This window comes from Gadus chalcogrammus, chromosome 21, assembly GCF_026213295.1.
Source record: "Gadus chalcogrammus isolate NIFS_2021 chromosome 21, NIFS_Gcha_1.0, whole genome shotgun sequence".
Taxonomy (NCBI): domain Eukaryota; kingdom Metazoa; phylum Chordata; class Actinopteri; order Gadiformes; family Gadidae; genus Gadus; species Gadus chalcogrammus.
In genome coordinates, this window is record NC_079432.1 from 12,045,622 (window position 1) to 12,064,305 (window position 18,684).

The window sequence follows — 18,684 nt, forward strand, 5'->3', positions numbered from 1 at the left end:
ATCTAAGTCCAACATATTTTTAATAGTCAAATAACATATAATACAACAGTATAATATAACCTAAGTGATAGACACATTGAGTTGTAGATTTGAAGGCCAAAAACAAAGAATACCTCAAGATAACTTGTAGAAAACCTTTGCAACCTCTTCCAAATCATTGATTACCTAAAGTTGCCCAACGCTTATGTGTGATTATGTACTGTTTTTTAACTGTTATTTCTCTCTTTTTGAGATCTGTAGTACGATTTTGTGCAGTTTTTCTAACTGTGTCACCATTCATTACTGATCAGTGGCCACCAAAAGTCTATAATCAAACTATATAGCATATACGGTATTTAGCATACACAGTATATTTTATACAGTGTTCACTTCCTTTAAATAGACAGTTTTCTGTGTCAAACATCAACTTTGTTTAACATATTCACATTGTATAATATTATTGACAAAAACATTATACAATAGCCAGTTAATCTCTGCCTTGATATGTATGATCACACGTAGTTTACAAGGGAACATTTGCTCTCTGTCAAGAAAGTGTGTACGTATGGTTATAGATGTCTTCAATGCCAAAATCACAAACACAAACTGTGTTATATATCTCTATCTAGTCACTATTAATTATAGGTTGTTTCGAAAATCTGATGCTCTTTACCTCATTGTTGTAAATACGTGGATGTAGTTCTGTTGTAAATACTTTTATTATCCTTCCTAAGTAAACTATTTTTCCCACTTTCTACCAAGACCTAAATAATGGAAAACTCTTTTACTATTAAAAATGTGTTCTGCCAGTACGGTTTTAACATTTTCACATAATTATTTATTAATTATTATTATAATTTACATTTACATTCACATTTAATTATAACAACTAAAGACACAATCTAAAATATATTAAATTAGAAATAGATTGCTCACTCTTCAAGCATGCAAACGGACTTAATGATTCATTCAAGTTTCTGAATCTATCAATTCTGATCATGGGTCATCATTTTCTAGCAGAGCGACTTTTCCTAACTCCTCTAGTGCTGTCTGTGCGTAGCGCGGTTTCGGTCGGTGTACACACGAGGGCTCGCTTCTTCCGATGCTTTGATTGTTGTTCCTCTGCAAACCGGAAAGTTGGGCTTGCCTTGAAGTAATTCGGCAGTATTTTCTTCTCTATTAAATCAATATGGGAGACTCAACGAAGACAAGCTTTACAAAGCCGAATATGCTAAAAGTGGCCGTGCGTCGTGCAAGAAATGCAAGGAGAACATTGCTAAAGATTCGCTCCGAATGGCCATCATGGTGCAGGTAATGCCGTCTGGGTCTGGACTCTTCTGCAGCAGCAGCAGACCCTGCTAAGTTAGCTAAGAACCAAACCATTCATGCGGTGCCTCCAAATGATGGGTGGTTGTTTTATATTAAAGATATCCATTATTTGCGGATGTTTTTTATTCCAGCATTTAATTTTTATGGGCTTTGTTTTTTTATGGAAGGCCGCTGTTAGCAATTAAATAGCTAACAGCCATTGAATGTGATCACAAAAGAATAATTAAATGTCATCAATCCTAGCCTCGCCTAATTTGCTACACACAGGCAAACATGGTCAGAAAGAAATTGCTAACAAATATCGGCTGCGGAGATCATAAATGACGAAAGCCTGTGTAAAGGATTACTACGTCTTGACGTTGACTTGGGTAACTTTCCGAAGCTGCGCCATTGTAACGTTAGGCATGGCAACTTTATACTATATTTTATACTATAGTCTTTAAATCGTCTTCTCGATTTAGAACCACATTCGGTTAATGCATTAAGAAATAATCAATGCCTTTATTCATCAACAAAACATCATCACAAATCCATCAATACAAGGTTTTAATTGGGCATTTCCTCATCCAGTGTTGCCTAAACTTGAACCACAATCTAGATAGCAGCACAGTTACTATAACAATACTGTAAATAACAATAAATATATGAAATAAACCAATTCCTGTAAAAACTATGATGCTCCTGTTTTCCCTCTGGTCCCCAGTCGCCCATGTTTGACGGGAAGGTCCCCCACTGGCACCACTTCTCCTGCTTCTGGCAGCGGGCAGCGGCCCAGTCCACCGCGGACATCGCTGGCTTCTCGGACCTCCGCTGGGAGGACCAGGAGAAGGTCAAAAGGCCATCGAGACCGAGGAGGAGTGACCGGAGGTACGCACAGTAGTTTAGTTTTTGATTGGTACGCTTTATTTTATGGTCAAAAATAAGATGTGTGACTATAAATGTTAATAATTATTGGCTAAATAACTTTTGTTTTGTGTTTTATCAGTTAGTATTAGTTGTGTAGAATATTTGTATTTCCCTGATTCCAAATCTAAAAGACATATCCCATTCTTTCCTTGTGTATTCACATGTGTTGTGTAGAAGTATGACATGTTTTCACTGTGGTTAATTTGCTGGACATTTTTTAATTAAAGGCAAAGCAGACCAAAAAGGCGGAGCCAAAGGAGAGAAGACGCTCAATGACTTTGCTGGGAATATGCCAAGTCTAACCGCAGCACCTGCAAAGGCTGCGAGCAGAAAATAGAAAAGGTTACTACATGGTTACTGCTCCTGTTCACACGGACCCATGATAACATTTATACTAGATGTCTCTAGTATAAATGTTCCACCTCAAATGCTCTATCTACACATATTGAAAATGTTGTTGATAAAATTGATTGAAAAAATTCTTTGCTAGAAGAAGGATGGTTAGAATTCTATCCAATATGCCTTCTTTATAGAGGCATGCAAGTAGGACAAAAACACTGACGTTGCTCATAAAACTTATTATGGGTCCGCGCCTTTTATCTACCCTAATCTTGTACTGTAATTTGACTGGTGCTGAGTGTGGTTTGTGGGAATTGATATGATTGTGTTTATTTTATCATGGTGCTGCCTTCTTGGTCAGGTCATTCTCGTAAAAGAGATTTTAAGCTCAATGAATTTCTACCTGGTTAAATAAAGGATTGATGATGATGACCAGGGCACAGGTACAGTAGCACAGTAAACTAGAGTCAACAACGCACATTGACCACGTTATGTAAAAAAGTAGCAGACAGATAATTAGCACTATGAGCAACAGCTGTGTTTTTCCTATGTTGACACCGCTGTGAATAGGGTACATTGTTTTGAAGAGCATGGCATTCATTCTTATCACGCATACACATTACCTACCATGACATTTGGTTACCATTTGGTTATTCTGTACATGGCTTTATTCTAACCCTCTTCCCATGCGCCCCCCCCCCCCCCCCCCCCCCCCCCCAGGATCAGATCCGCGTGTCCAAGAAGTCAGTGGATGCGGAGAGCCCCAGCTGGTCTGATCGACCGCTGGTACCACACAGCCTGCTTCGTCAGCCGCCGCGAGGAGCTGGTGTTCAAGTCCGAGTACAGCGGCGCCCAGCTCAAGGGCTTCAACGCACTGCGGGCCGAGGACAAGGAGGACCTGAAGAAGAGGCTGCCCGCGGTGAAGTCTGAGGGTGAGCGAGAGGCTGCAGCCCTAGTGAGAACTAACCTACGGATTGGAGAATTCACAGTAACAGAGTGGCTCGTCATGCCCTCTGAGTGAAGTGGGGCGCAGAAATGTTTTTTGTTTGGGTGTGACGGTGTCGTCGCTATGCGGCTCGACGCCTAGCGGAAACAGTCTGAGTTTGATCCCCAGTGTGTGCAGGCTACCTGTAGTCTTCCTTGAGCAAGAGGCCTTAACCTCTACCTACTTGCTACCAACCTGTATACTAATCACACAGTATTGTATACAGAACGGTGCTGTTCTCGCCAGAGACTGGTTCACAGGCTCACCCTGCACTCCCAACTACTCCCCTCGCACCGGCATCCGACAGCACGTCAGGATCGCCTTGAACGCGTCTCGGAAGGCCTTCATCTTGCAGGCGTACAGGAAGGGGTTGATGACGGAGTTGGCGTGCGACAGGATGATGGCGGTGAGCAGCAGCTCGAAGGGCACGGGGCAGCCCGGGCAGAGCAGCAGGAAGCAGTTGATGACATGCAGCGGGATCCAGCAGGCGGTTGAACAGGAAGAGGACCAGGAAGAGCGAGGAGGCCGTCTTCATCTCCTGCTTAACACTGGCGGCCGTGCGAGCCGCACCGGCCCCGCCCCCTCCCCCGCCGCCGCCGCGCTCGGCCTCGATGCGCCGCAGCTGCCGCTTGACCGTGGCGAAGATGCGCGCGTAGATGAGGAACATGACCACCAGCGGCGCCAGCACGCAGGCGAAGAAGTTGAAGTAGACCATGTAGGCCATGTCGATGATCAGCACGAAGAAGCAGTGGCCGGAGGAGCCCGGAGGCGGCGTCTTGTGCCAGCCCATCAGCGGCACCAGGCCGATGAGGAAGGCCAGCAGCCAGGTGACGACGATGACCAGCACGGCGTTGCGCGGCGTCATCAGTGCCTGGTAGCGGAAGGGCATGAAGATGGCCACGTAGCGCTCCACGGCCACGGCCAGCAGGCTGAAGATGGAGCTCTGCGTCAGCATGATGAGCACGCTCAGCATCACCAGGCACAGCGGCAGGTTGTCGCGCGGCAGGCCCACGCCGGTCAGGATGGCGCACGGTATGGCCACGGCGCCCACGCATACGTCGGCCACGGCGAGCGACACCAGGAAGTAGTTGGTGACGGTGCGCAGCTTGCGGTCGAGGCCCACGGCTGCGCACACCAGCAGGTTGCCCACCACGGAGAGGGCGGCGATGATGAGCTCGGCCGCCATGTAGGGGCCGTTTGGGGACGCCTGCTCCTCGTAGGGCGCGGGGGACGGGGGGTGGCGGCGGGGACGGCGTTCCTCAGCGGGTCCGGGAGCGAGGAGTTCACGCCGGCGTTGATCATCGCCCTGAGAGAAGCGTTGAGATCCAGCAGCAAACTGGTGTTACGCCATGCATATCCTGAACAGAGGGAGTGTGTTTGAATTGTGTGTGTTTGAATTGTATCTCGCCACCAGATTGCATTTCAATTAGCGGTATCACTCACCTAGGTATGCCGGTGGGCTGACAGAAGAGCGGTTGAGATCTGGCGTCATCGTGGGATAATTCTGTTGCTCCGCAGCTAGCTGGAAAAACTGTGACTCAGAAAGCCATTATGAAAGAATAAATAATAGTTGGAGTAGGTAGGTTGTTTTATAGTCGCTAATCGTCCCCTCCTGGGTGTCTATTTGTTTCTGGTATAGGATGTTTCTCCATAAGTTATTCTCCAAAGGCTTGGACGGACAAACAGGGTGCTTTGGGATGGTCATTATGGTATTGTGTTAACGCGGGACAGAAGAATACGTCTCGCCATGTTGTGACCAGGTGTCACCGGTAATGAAGCCTGGGGACACCGGGCATGATCCAACTTGTGTTTGTGTTTGCTTTATGTCCGTCCATCAGGTGATGAAGCTCTAATTAGTTTCCCTAATGATTAAAGGTGTCATAATTAAATGTTTGTGTGAAGCGAATCCCAGGTTTTCTGTCTTCCTCTGCTCCTAGTTAGAAAGTTTCGATCTTATTTTGAAAGTTCACGTTGATAGGTCGGGTCGGGTTATCATATTGACATGATTTCTGACCGAATTGTTTGTAACTTACATGATTTTTTTGCCCCTGTAGAAAGAGAAACGGTGACGAGTTGGACGGGGTGTCAAAGAAAGTGAAGAAGGAGAAAGAAGACGAAGATAAAAAGCTTGAGGACCAACTAAAGGTGCTTCCCTAAAAGATGAAAATGACCCAAACAGCCTTCAATGACTATGCACCCAATCAAGTATTATTAAGAACCTGCTTGGTAGATCCATGAACACCTATAGCCAACCCATTTTTCTTGACCTCGTGTCTCCAGGTGCAGAGTCAGCTGATATGGGGCATCAAGGACAAGCTGAAGAAGAACTGCTCCGCCAACGACATGAAGGAGCTGCTGATTGCAAACTCCCAGGAGGTGCCATCTGGAGAGTCCAACGTAAGGTTGCTGCTCGTGTCTAGATGCACCGAGTCACTCCCTTCTCCCACACATTACGGTTACATTCAGTCAATAATGGGGCACTTTCCAAGATATCCGTTTCGTTCTCTTTGGGGCTCATTTGGTGAATGCCAGTATTTTTTTCCCAGAGTTACAGTGTCACCAACGACACACAGTTGGTTACACTCAAAATGCTGCAAATGCAAGGGCTTTCATTAGCTGGCCATAGGCTTAATCACCATTCTTTTACCTCAGTCGCAATATAGTGACTTAACAGACATTCATTATGAAAACATGAGTTTGACCTTTGTAATAATTGACCAGATGCTTGTATACCAACAAGTTCCGAGTTGGTTGGTTTAAATTGGGTGTAGCCATGTTGTCTGGTGTTTATGATAATACAAGCAGATCCATGGATTGTATTTTGGATTGGCTGAGAGAAGGCGGGCTTGTTTCTGACCAGAATTGTGTTGTCTGCTAGCTGGTGGACTGCCTGGCGGACGGCATGGCGTTCGGCTCCCTCCAGCCCTGTGCGGAGTGCAAGGGGCAGCTGGTGTTCAAGGGCGACGCCTACTACTGCAGCGGGGACATCTCTGCCTGGACCAAGTGTGTGTTCACCACCAAGTCGCCCGTCCGCACAGACTGGGTCATTCCAAAGGTGTGTGTGGTTACATTAAGCTTACTCGACATATACTCTAAAAAGTAGAAGGCAAGATGTACTATTTAATTACAATGGTAATGTAAAGTGTACATTTTTTAATGACATGTTTCTTTCCTTTACATTTGCAATGTTTTTTTTAAACTATGACTTGGTGTTTGTTCAGGAATTCCACGAGGTTCCCTTCCTCAAGAAGTTCAAGTGTAAGAAACAGGACCGGATCTTCCCCAAGGTTGAGCCCAACGCCACCCTGGTCGTCGCCACCGCTGCCTCCAGTGGGTCGACTAAACCTTTCCCAGAAGGGGCCCCAGCTGGTCAGTACTGCAGGGTTGACCCGTTATTTCCCCCCGTCACGCCATACAGACACAAATATATAATGTCTGACAAAAAAAAAACACATTTCCTCCAACTAAGATCTGAGATTTTGCCAATTTTAAACAAAGGATATTAAAAAATAAAATCTTTGTTTTGTCATTATTTTAATTTGTAGGCAAGCCTCTGACGGGCATGAAGCTGCTTGCTGTGGGTAAACTGAAGAAGAACAAGGATGAGATCAAGGCTGTCGTGGAGGAGATGGGCGGGAAGATAACCCCCTCAGCCAATAAGGCAGACCTCTGCCTCAGCAACGCAAGTACGAATCCGCCCTCCTCGTGAACGTGTACAGACCAATATACAGCCAGATGCCTCTGAGGTTCACTGCTGCTACAGCTGGGCAGTAATTCAAGATTATCGTTTATTGTCTTCTATTAACCCTCAGCTAGACGTATTAGAGGGCTGTATCAGGATATCAAAAATATCTTTTTTTTTGCATAAAAGATTATGCGAAAAAATCATTTGAGCATAATTATCGTGTGAAAAAATAACAAATTTCGATATCGCTCTAGCTGTCTCACGCGGAGAGCTCCGCGTGAGACAGCTTGTCAAAGGGTAGAAACTCATTTCCACATTTTTCCAGAGGAGCTGGAGAAGATGACCAAGAAGATGGAGGAGGTGAAGGAGGCCGGGGTGCGAGTGGTCGCCGAGGAGTTCCTCACGGACGTCAAGGCGTCGGGCAAGTCTCTCCAGGAGCTGGTCTCTGTGCACGCCATCTCTCCCTGGGGGGCAGAGGTCAAGGTGGAGGTCAAAGTGGAGCCCAAGGCTGCTGCCGTGCCCTCAAAGTCCGGGGCCATGGCCGCCAAGAGCACCGGCCGCGTGAAGGAGGAGGAAGGTAAACGCCTTTTTACGCTTCTGTTTTTTATTTGACAGACATTATGTTTATAATTAGGTGGAGTTCCACGTTGGTTTCTGCTGATTGTATGTCTGTGGATGTAGGGAGATACCCAGTATTCTTTCTTGAAACACATGCTTTGATGGCTAGTATAGTGGAACCGGTTGTGGAGTAAAATGTGCAATTTGTTTCAGGGGGCAGCAAGTCTAAGAAGATGAAGCTAACTGTGAAAGGAGGAGCTGCCGTGGACCCTGATTCGGGTAAGTGGCGACCATGCTTAGAATGTTTGCACTCGCGGTATTGATGCTTTGGAAAAAAAGTTATTCTAGTTCTCTTTATTTATGAATGCGAACTCTGCTCCGCTCAGGCCTGGAGAACAGCGCCCATGTCCTGGAGCAGAGTGGGAAGATGTACAGCGCCACCCTGGGTCTGGTGGACATCGTCCGCGGAACCAACTCCTACTACAAGCTGCAGCTCCTGGAGGACGACGTCCAGAAGCGGTCAGTCGCACATCCCCAGTGTGCAGTTTGTAGACAGAGGGCGGGACGTATCTGCGTTGCTGCTAAAGGAGCCCTGGTTTACCTCTACGTTGCGACATTGATTTGGCCATTACAAGCCATTTCAAGATCTACCCTGTAGGAATGTCATACACTGTGAGTGTCCACCCAGATGTGAAAGGGCCCTTGAAACTTGGCATGCCAGCATATTAGCCTTGCTAGAATGAGTATGTTGGCATGCTCTGAGAAAAATGCATAATTATAAGGATTTATTTCTTATCTAAATATAGATTAGTTATTTATAATAGAACAGGAATCGAGTGTGCGTGCCCTGATCATCACACTGAGCCAGTGCCGTGCTGGCAGTCTTGAGGGCCCATGAGCTTAGCTGAGCTCCCCCCTAACTGACCCCCTACTGCCGGGTGCCCGCTGCAGGTACTGGGTGTTCAGGTCCTGGGGCCGCGTGGGCACCACCATCGGGGGCCACAAGCTGGACAAGTTTAGTGACAAGCTCGCAGCCATGGACAACTTCCTGGGCGTCTACACGGATAAGACTGGCAACACCTGGAACTGCACCAACTTCACCAAGTATCCCAATAAGTTCTACCCGCTGGAGATCGACTACGGACAGGTACACGCTCACATGAAAACCTCACCGCAACACTTTTCTTCTTCGGTATCAATCTCGTAACCATACATTTTGTGATCAATAACAAAATGTTACCTTGTTGTATTGATTGATCTAATGGTAGTTGGAGCATTTTTAGAACATGGTGGAAACTTCAGTAGATTCGATTGTTATGCAAACCACATTATGTGCATGACTTAGTTTAGATCACCACTCCCTACAATCGCAACACATGTTACTGTATATCCCAGAAACACTTCACGAATGATGCTTAAGTGATTATCTTATCAAAAGATAATTGTGTCATATATGGTGTCTCTGTCTATGGCGCTGATGGTCTGTGTTTCTGTGGTGCCGGGCAGGACGAGGAGGCTGTGAAGAGGCTCACGGAGAGTGCTGGCACCAAGTCTGAGCTGGCCAAGCCCGTCCAGGAGCTCATCAGGATGATCTTTGACGTGGAGAGCATGAAGAAGGCCATGGTGGAGTTTGAGGTAATACTCCAGCCTTAAACCAAATCATCGGTGTAAGCGTGCGCACACCTCGCAGATGGGAGCTTAGATGAGAATGTATCTGGTCCCTGGAGTTGCAACATCACCTTGAATATATATATTTTTTCATTTGTATAGCTCCCAAAATAATTAATGTTTTTGTGTTTTTTCCTCATTTGTGTCCTTGTCCTGTGTGCAGATCGACCTCCAGAAGATGCCCCTGGGAAAGCTGAGTAAGAGGCAGATCCAGAGCGCCTACGCCCTCCTCAGTGAGGTGCAGCAGGTCAGTACCAGCACCCTGGTCCCCTCCGCCTCCACTGGCTCTAAACCTGCTCTTGGAAAGCATAAAGTCTGATTTGGGCATGATGTACTTTAATTTATCCTTGGCAGGATATTAGGGCACATTGTGACGGGAATCATAAAGATTGTATTTCTCAACAGTTAAAATAAGATATTTTGATCATATATGTATCAAATGAAAGTTCCAACAGCGCACAGTGAAAATGCTGCCAATCTCGAGGATGGCGTATGGATTTGACCATATCATAAAATGTTTTAACACATTTATAGACAACATGACTGTGTTTTAAGGTTGTGGAATTATTTTCCGTGCCAAAACCCATTACACGGTGACCAGCTACATTCTCCCCTGTGAGATCAGCAAGGTCATCTAATCTATATCTGTGTGTAACCTTTCCTCTGACCCCAGGCTGTGACAGACAGTTCGGCCGAGTCCCAGATCCTAGACCTGTCCAACCGCTTCTACACGCTCATCCCCCACGACTTCGGCATGAAGAAACCCCCTCTGCTGAGCAACCTGGACTACGTTCAGGCAAGAGCATGACATTCACCCTCCTCTTATTATGGATGTATTTATTGGATAAAATTAAGGTTGCTGAAGTTGGATAATGAAAAATAAAAATCTATAAATTCTTATTGTTGTGGCCATTGGGATACTGAGATCTCAATCTTGTCCATTCCATATCGTTTTGGCCCCCTGTGTTTTCTCGGGTGTGTAATGAAATATGTCTCTTGTGTTGGTACAGTCCAAGGTCCAGATGTTGGACAACCTGTTGGACATTGAGGTGGCCTACAGCCTGCTGAGAGGAGGGCAGAGGACAACGGGAAGGATCCCATCGATATCAACTATGAGAAACTCAAAACCAAGATTGAAGTGAGCGTTGTTCCCTTCCATCGCAGATGCATCTGCCATCATTTACTGTCGTTGCTGTGTTGGGAGGGCTGGTCACCTGACTATCTGCTTACTTTTTCCACAGGTGGTTGACAAGAACAGCGAGGAGGCCGAGATCATTATGCAATATGTCAAGAACACACACGCTGCTACACACAACACCTACACACTGGAAGTAGACGAGGTGAGTTGGACACACGCGTGGCACACACACATATACACGCACACACTCAATGCTTTTTAGAACCAACCGAAACAACCATCTTCTCTCTCCAGATCTTCAAAATAGTTCGCGAGGGCGAGTACCAAAGGTTCCGGCCCTTCAAGGACCTGCACAACCGGCAGCTGCTGTGGCACGGCTCGCGCACCACCAACTACGCCGGCATCCTGTCTCAGGGTCTGCGCATCGCCCCCCCAGAGGCCCCTGTGGTCAGTGCTGCTTGTTGCCTCTTCCCAGAGACACACGCATCCTGTCTGGGATGAGTGTGCATATGGATTACCGATAGGTTACCAATCGACCAATAGGATAGGTTAACGATTTATTTTAAAGACTGCACTTGGTTTTAAAAGATTGAGGCGGTTTTCCCTATTGCTTCACTGCTGTTAAAGGGGACCTATTATGCTATTTGACTTTTATGACCTATAAACGTTGTTATAATGATTGATAGTCATGTTTAACCATACACAAAAAACGATGTAGATTTTCGGGAAACTCTTCCTCTCATCTGGGCGCTTTCAGCATTCTCTGTCAACGCTCGGTTTCGTCCTTCTCCGCCCCCTCGCCCCCCTCCTGCCAACCCAACTCTGTTGTGATTGGTTACCTTCCTTGAAGCGCACGCGCGGGCAGATTTGACCAGGCATATGGGGGCGCGGCAGGAGTGCCTCTACGTAGATGATTTCCCGGAAATGTGAACAAGTGAATCGCAAACGTTGTCCCGAGTGTTTAGCGCTCTGCACAGCCACCCCAGACTGTCAGCAGGGAATACGTCAAAATGCATGTACGTCATTATTTGACACTTTGGTATGGTTAAAAATGACTCAATCGTTATAACAAAGTTTATGGGTCATAAAAGTTGAAAAAGCATAATAGGTCCCCTTTAAACTTGTATTTACTGCTTTGTGGATCAATATGTAAAACAATATTTGCATATTGGGTTTCCATGGAAACTCATACACAAGAGCACGGAACATCTTGGAACAAACAATGGAAGATTGTAGGGGTGAATGTATAACCAGGAAAAATAATGTATTGATTTATTCCGCTGTCACTGTTTTAAGAGCAGGATTTATGTGTTTTTTGGAAAGCCTGACGTTTTGCCCTTTTTCCTCTCAGACTGGTTACATGTTCGGCAAGGGTGTGTACTTTGCCGACATGGTGTCCAAGAGTGCAAACTACTGCCACGTGTCACAGTTGGATCCCGTAGGCCTTTTACTTCTGGGAGAGGTCGCCCTTGGCAACGTGTAAGTGAAAAACACATGGCCCCATGTCCTTGTGTTGTGACTTTGTTCAACCTGGATTTTCCTTTGTGTCAATTTATTAACGCTGTGATTATTTATGTTTGTCTTATTGCAGGCATGAACTGAAGAAGGCTGCGCACATTACCAAACTACCTAAGGGAAAACACAGTGTTAAAGGTGAAGTTCTTCACCTTCTTAACCACAAGTCATTTGTTGCGTAATAGGAATGCTTCATGTCTTGTTTTGGTTGGTTATGCCTGTTGGTTTGTCAGACTTGATGGTAATAATGTTCTTCTGGTTCGTACTAGGTGTGGGCAGAACCGCCCCTGATCCCGGGTCCACTGCCACTCTAGATGGGGTGCAGGTGCCGCTAGGAAAGGGCTGCAATACCAACATCGACGACACCAGTCTTCTCTACAACGAGTATCCTTATTCAAATATTTCCACTTGGTTCATGAGTTTGATTGTGCAATCTCTTCTTCATTATTTGGTTAAATCAATTCTCCGGCACCATCATGATTTATTCACTATAACTTTTCTTACTCGATCTTCTGCTCAATTTGTGTGGTTGGCAGATGTTTAAGCAGTAAGCCAGGAGAGGCCATGGTTTACAGTTATATTATTAACCAAGCTAGGGGGCGCTGTTGGGCTCTACGCCAGGTGGAGTGTCTAAAACCCCAATAGCTACAAAATGAACACAAGGCAACATAAAATGCATTTATTTATGCAAACATTCTTTCACCAAGCAATATAGTTCCTCATGACAGCATATGGTTGCCAAGCAACACAGGCTAGCATACTTTGACATTGGCAGCACATAAACTACTTAAAGATTGTTGTTGCGTGTGTAGACTAGAATATTTTAAAACGGCTTTGCTCCAATCGGGGAAAAAATATATATTTTCTTCTAAAGCCAATTCTAGTACAGCTATTGGTTTAGAGTATTGATAGGAAGACCTTGATACGCAGGAATCGATGAAGGAATCGACATTTCTTTCCTCTCTGCACACTCAATATTGGCTTTCATCTCGCTTTAGTTTGGAAGCTTTCCTTTAACTATTGCTCCTCCCAGGTACATCGTTTACGACGTTGCACAGGTTAACCTGAAGTACCTGCTGAAGACCAAGTTCAACTACCAGACGTCTCTTTGGTGAGAGAGGCCCGCGGTCAAACCGTCCAATCGGTTAAACTCAAAGAACGACCCCACGACCACCACGTCACCCGGACGCCCAGCTTGTCTGCATCCTCAGCAGACCACCATGTTCCACAACGGATCCAAGCTGTTGCGCCTATATTGTTCCTGTTGATGTTTAAGTTCCCTAAATGCACTCCCCATAACGTAATAACTGTCAACTGCTTAAGCATTGGTATATTATTAGGCACTTTGGTGTCCATCTTGGTAGGGAACTCGCTGCTGTTGAAGCGAGGCACAATACTGTACAGAACGTTTCGGGCACTGTTTAGTGATCTCCTGTTTCTCTCGAGGTAGCGGTTCAAGAAATACAATGTTACCGTTTTCTTTTGTTTTTTCATAAATCTGGTAATAACAAATAGTAGCGGGATGGTAATCTTTTCAACCATAAGAATTACTGTCAGAAACAAGCTATCGGCGACGTAGAGTGGAAGTCCTAGACCATTGTTGTTCTGGGTGCCGTCTTTAGGATTTCCTTGTCCTTTAATCAGTCTTCCAAGTTCTTTGGTTTTTAGGACAATGATACTGTAAATCAAACTGCTGTTGAATGTGGTTCTGGTTCATGTTACTTTGTTTCATTCACATCAAAGAATAAAAATCTTGAGACATACCTAGATTATTTTGCATCAATATACTTCATAATGCTTTAGTTCATCAGACTTCTCAATTAATATAACCTTACATTTACATTATTTCTAATGGTTTGTGTGTATTCCAAAAAACAAGGTTGGTACAGGGAAATTTAAAGCTCAAATATTTTTGGTGAAATATTGAGTATTTTCATATATTTATCTAGGGAAAACTTTGAAATGGAATTTCCAATCATGTAGAACATTTTATATTATGCAAAACATGAGTCTTAGTATTTTTCGTAAAATAGCAGGCAAACTGTAATACATTATGTGAGCTCATAACTTCAGTAGCGGAAGTAAACCCTTGTACAACAGAAAAATAGTAAATTTTAGAAGTGTTTCTTAAATTGCTCTCCACATAGCGTCCCGACCCAGAATGCATTTTGACAAGGTCTTTGAAAAAGCGGCGCGGCTAATTCAAGATGGCGGAGATGGACCAGCTGTTAGATGAGAGTGAGTAACAACACTATTGTAAAGAGTTTATGATTTTAAATTACACAAACGCCATGTGAGGTGGAATATACCCATTTCGTAGGGAATTTTCGCTTCAATAAAGTAATGGGCTTAGTTTAGATCCAAGATGCAATACACCTTTTATACGAAGACAAATACCGGTCTGTGCAAGTTAGCTAACGGTGTTTAGCAAAAGGGGCTAGTGGTAGCTAAAGCTCGAGTTAAGGAGACACACGTAGCTTAGCTGTGTAAACAAGTTAGCTTAGCCGCAACACAATATACGCTAGCCACTACTATTTCTAAAAACAATGACAAATCACCTCCTTAATATAGCCGCTGTCTGAACACATCGTATACACACACTATGTGTTCAGCTAGGTGTGTTTCCAAATGGACTGGGTTTGTTGAGCGTAACAGTTCGTTAAGCCAGTAATGCATTGTTTACAATCTTTGACGTTACGGAGCCGACAGGCCATCTTTCGTCCTGCTGACAACTAAACGTTACCTTTTTAAATGGTACTACGTGATGCCATTTTTAGAAAGGGTTGCTTTGAGTTAAATGTTTTCTTGCTCATTGGCTTTTGTCAACTTCCTCTATTTATCTGTTATTTCACGTACGTGTTTGACAGCTACATACATGTTTTTCGGCCATTCATTTTCACGGTATCCACAAGCTGAAAACAAATGCACTCAATGTGGTGGGATTAAGATGGTGTCATGTTGGGATGTCATTATCACTTGTACGCCATGTCTTCGAAGCACTGTTTTGGATTGGAATAGATGGAAAGTTGACACTAGTTATACCGGTTTGTTGTTGTGTAATAACAACGACCTACATCGTATATAGAGGGAGAACTATTAAATATCGTCTTCTTTTCTTTCAGGCTCCTCGGCTGAGGCACTTGTTAGTCTGAAAGGTATTGTAAGAAAACTATTTGTGTGCCATTTTGTCGAAGCATGTTGTTGAATAACATTGAACTGAAATGAATAGAGATTTAAGGTTTAATATCTTATCATCCGATGATGACATTCTAATCTTCTATTAAAGATGGAACTTGCGCTCTTCTTTCAGAGGGTAGTTTGTCCAACAGTATAAATGAGAAAAACAGCTTCCCCAGGGCTCACAACACAAGAGGACGAAATTCCTCGCTGACAATGGACACGGTAAGTGAGAAAGAAGCTGGTTTCACATGTTTTTATATTGTTAGACATAAACCCTTCTTGCATACACTAAATAAGCGTAGGAAGTGGCAAGCAATGTATTCCATGTCTTGCTTAGTTTGTAGTGCATTATATTGTTTGTAACCAGTAATGCTTACAGTTGCTTCATGACTATTTTGGTTGTTGGATAATGCATACATTTTTCAGTCCATAAAATATGAAATACTGGGTTGTTGCCCGTCTCAAGTTACAAGACTGCAAAGTGGGATCTGAAATTTGCTTGCTTTGTCTGACGAGCAATTATGCATTTCCTAATAATGTCTGGATGGAGAGAATCAGCTACATTTCCAAAGCTATTAGCAGTACTTCTTTATCCAACGGGTTAAAACGGGGAACTGTAGCATTGCTATTACAATGAATTGCAATGTAGTTATGATCCCATATGGAGGACTCATCCCCCTGTCTATCTCTCCAGCCCACGCGGAGCTCCAAGAGGAGTCGACTCTTTCGGGATGAGGAGGAGCAGCAGCAGCAGCTGCAGCCACAGCAGCGAGGCGCTTCCAAGTCTCCCCGGAGGAGTCAGAGGGTCACCACCACACCACAGGTACACACCCTCCTTCTGGAGTCTTGTCACCACACCCCAGGTACAGAAGCTCCTTCTGGAGTCATGTCAGAGGAGCAGTCATGTTCATACAGTCTTTCAACATAATATACATTTCACTTAGTGAAATTGTCCTCACCTAAGGACATGTAGTCTTTGGATGTGGAATGTAGCCCTTTTGTGTTCTTGTATTGTATACATTTAGCGACGTTCCAAAATCATCACCTGCCACAATTAAACATATTGGACCCTGCATCTAGATGTAGATGCAGAATGTCTGTCCTAAATCTAGAATAATAATAAATAATTTACATGAATGAATGTGTGATAAATCAATGTGAATGCTATGCAGTCGAGTCAAGTACCTTACTGAACTTGATTTAATCAGAACCTCAGTTTGATTCCAACTAATGTAGCTTGGGAAATCCAAAACGTATCCAATATGGTGAAGCATAATCCTCCTCGTATACATCCATTGTGACTGTTTGTTGAAAGGTCAGAGTGAGGTTAACATTATTGACTGACTATAGCATTTCACCCGTTTCCGCTTGCAGAAGTTTTCCACCGTCACAACTCCAGACAAGAAGGCATCGCAGAAAATCGGTCTCCGATTAAGGAACCTCCTCAAGTTACCGAAGGCTCATAAATGGTGCATCTACGAATGGTTCTACTCAAACATCGACAGGTAATGTCTTGCGCACGCCGTCAGATCATCTGTGGGACCTGTTGATCTGTGTTCCACAATGTGTGGCTTGTTGGCACGAGCTGGGACATCTGATGTCTGCTGTGTTGCTCACTCTGTGCTATGACCTTCATTTGTAGGGAGTAGAGGGGACTTTTCTCTCTCTCTCTAGCATACACAGAGCAATCAGTCGCAGAATAGAATAGAGTAGAGGCTGAGGTGTTTGACTTAGAGCTGCATGATATATTGTTTCAGCATCGTCATCATGGTGTGTGCATGCACAATAGTCCCGACGCAGCATTGTACAATGTCTAGTGAGGCAAATTACCTCAAACGGGTCATGATACAACTATTTTGCTCCTTGATCACAAAGGAAAACTTGTATGGTTCTCCTTTTCAATCACTTGTCTAGAACTTATTCCTGTCTTTTTAATAAGGCTCTACAGTGCGAGCATCTCAACGAATGACATTATGACTTTATTTTTTTACATGCATAACAGGTTGCTGAAAAAGCCCTGCACCGTGCGCTCGTGAATGACATGCTAGATTGAAAGTGAATGCATGGAGTGTACTGACTTCCTCACATGAGGGAGCTAAAACGGGTAGCGCAAACACCCTCAACCCATTAGCATAGCCGCATAAGCAGTTTGGGTTGGACCGGCTAAGATTCAGCATAGTCAAATTGAAGTCTTCAGGCCAGACCAATCGTTGTCTGATTTAGTCACAGTATGACCATATGACAATATGTCCATTCATGTCAGTACCTGCAGTCATGTTAATGAATGTAACTGCATTCATGTTAATGAATGTAACTGCATTCAGATAATGGATAATTATTTTGGCAGTATATAATAATAAAGACCAACATAATATACCATAATTCGTGTATGAAATATATGAATCTATGAAATCAAACAGTGGAAGGTCTCTATGGAGACGATTAGAAATACATATAATGATCTGTTTAACGTATAGACCAAATGCAACACCATTCATTTTAGCAGAACAGCGGTAATGCATTACCAAGTACTGACGGAGAGAATAATTTTTTGAGTGTAACGACATGGTATGGTATGGTTTAATGTGAAAGCTGCTTTTGGCACAGTTTTTTGGATATTCTTTAGTGGTTTTGAAACGCTGCCAAACTTTTTATAAGTTTATTTTCCTGACATTTTGTATCCTTCTAGAAGACTAAAGGTGAAGAGTGTGCTCTACTTCAAAAATAAATGATTGGATAGTGCCACTGAGCTTACAAAAATTGGTTATCAAGCTAAAATGAAGGACATTTATTGAAGCCAAACATAGCACAGTAAATTCCACCCTGTAGACTTAGTCCATCACCAACACATTTTATTACGTACAGCTGGAGGCTTTTCCTTCTAGAAGCCAAGCCATGCTGTGGTAACACTAATTTAGCACCTCCCAATGCAACGCATTGCTGAGACACACACACACACACACACACACACACAATGTTCCTGACACGATAATTCAACTGCTTATGGCGTTGAAGATTTGAGGTTACCCCTATTATCAACAAGAGAATAATGGACCACCATAGCAAGACACACAAAAATTGAATGTGAGATGTTTATGTCCTATTCGAAGCTTGCAAATGTGGCAGCCTTTGCTTTTGTGTAGGACCTTTCCAAGCTGCCCCTTCTGTATGAAGGATATTTCATTCCGTGAGCAACGACTCATGCAAAGTCGTGGTCCAAATGTTCATTAATAACACGCTATTATTACTTACTATTACCAAATTAATTTAGATTTTACTTTTACGAAGTTTGACGGCAAAACAATAGTATAACAAAGTAATGAGTACTACTAAAGATTCCTGACAGCTACTGAAGTTGATTTAAACTAAAGCTTTTAGGTAATTAAGAGTGTGTAAGCTAAA

The 18,684-nt window shown here is 44.0% G+C and overlaps 4 protein-coding genes and 1 pseudogene across 4 annotated transcripts in view; 2 read left to right on the top strand and 3 right to left on the bottom strand.

The window, feature by feature from the left end:
- The window catches only part of LOC130374793 (protein EFR3 homolog B), an 89,581-nt gene that overhangs the window by 56,389 nt on the left and 14,508 nt on the right, over positions 1-18,684 (bottom strand). The gene's annotated exons all lie outside the window — the stretch shown is intronic.
- Positions 3,818-4,724, bottom strand: LOC130374957 (adenosine receptor A2a-like; annotated as a pseudogene).
- On the top strand, positions 5,284-13,875 carry LOC130374794 (poly [ADP-ribose] polymerase 1-like). The gene is given in 20 exon segments (XM_056581751.1): positions 5,284-5,683; positions 5,819-5,935; positions 6,417-6,593; positions 6,760-6,907; positions 7,084-7,224; positions 7,549-7,800; positions 7,995-8,060; positions 8,168-8,300; positions 8,733-8,928; positions 9,288-9,416; positions 9,613-9,696; positions 10,123-10,245; positions 10,460-10,523; positions 10,526-10,587; positions 10,691-10,789; positions 10,882-11,034; positions 11,939-12,066; positions 12,179-12,240; positions 12,372-12,486; positions 13,136-13,875. Coding segments are annotated over 19 exon segments (2,268 nt in total). The 5' UTR covers positions 5,284-5,683; positions 5,819-5,881; the 3' UTR covers positions 13,218-13,875.
- Positions 14,122-18,570, top strand: LOC130374797 (protein lin-9 homolog). The gene is made up of 6 exons (XM_056581753.1): positions 14,122-14,340; positions 15,225-15,257; positions 15,413-15,504; positions 15,977-16,105; positions 16,657-16,787; positions 17,285-18,570. The coding sequence occupies exons 1-6, from the start codon at positions 14,310-14,312 to the stop codon at positions 17,316-17,318; spliced, it is 450 nt and encodes a 149-aa protein (XP_056437728.1). The 5' UTR covers positions 14,122-14,309; the 3' UTR covers positions 17,319-18,570.
- LOC130374958 (protein EFR3 homolog B-like) overlaps positions 18,306-18,684 on the bottom strand; it is a 28,233-nt gene continuing 27,854 nt past the window's right edge. Inside the window, exon 22 of the mRNA XM_056581937.1 lies at positions 18,306-18,311. Within this exon, the coding sequence (XP_056437912.1) occupies positions 18,306-18,311 (6 nt within the window). The remainder of the gene's footprint in view (positions 18,312-18,684) is intronic.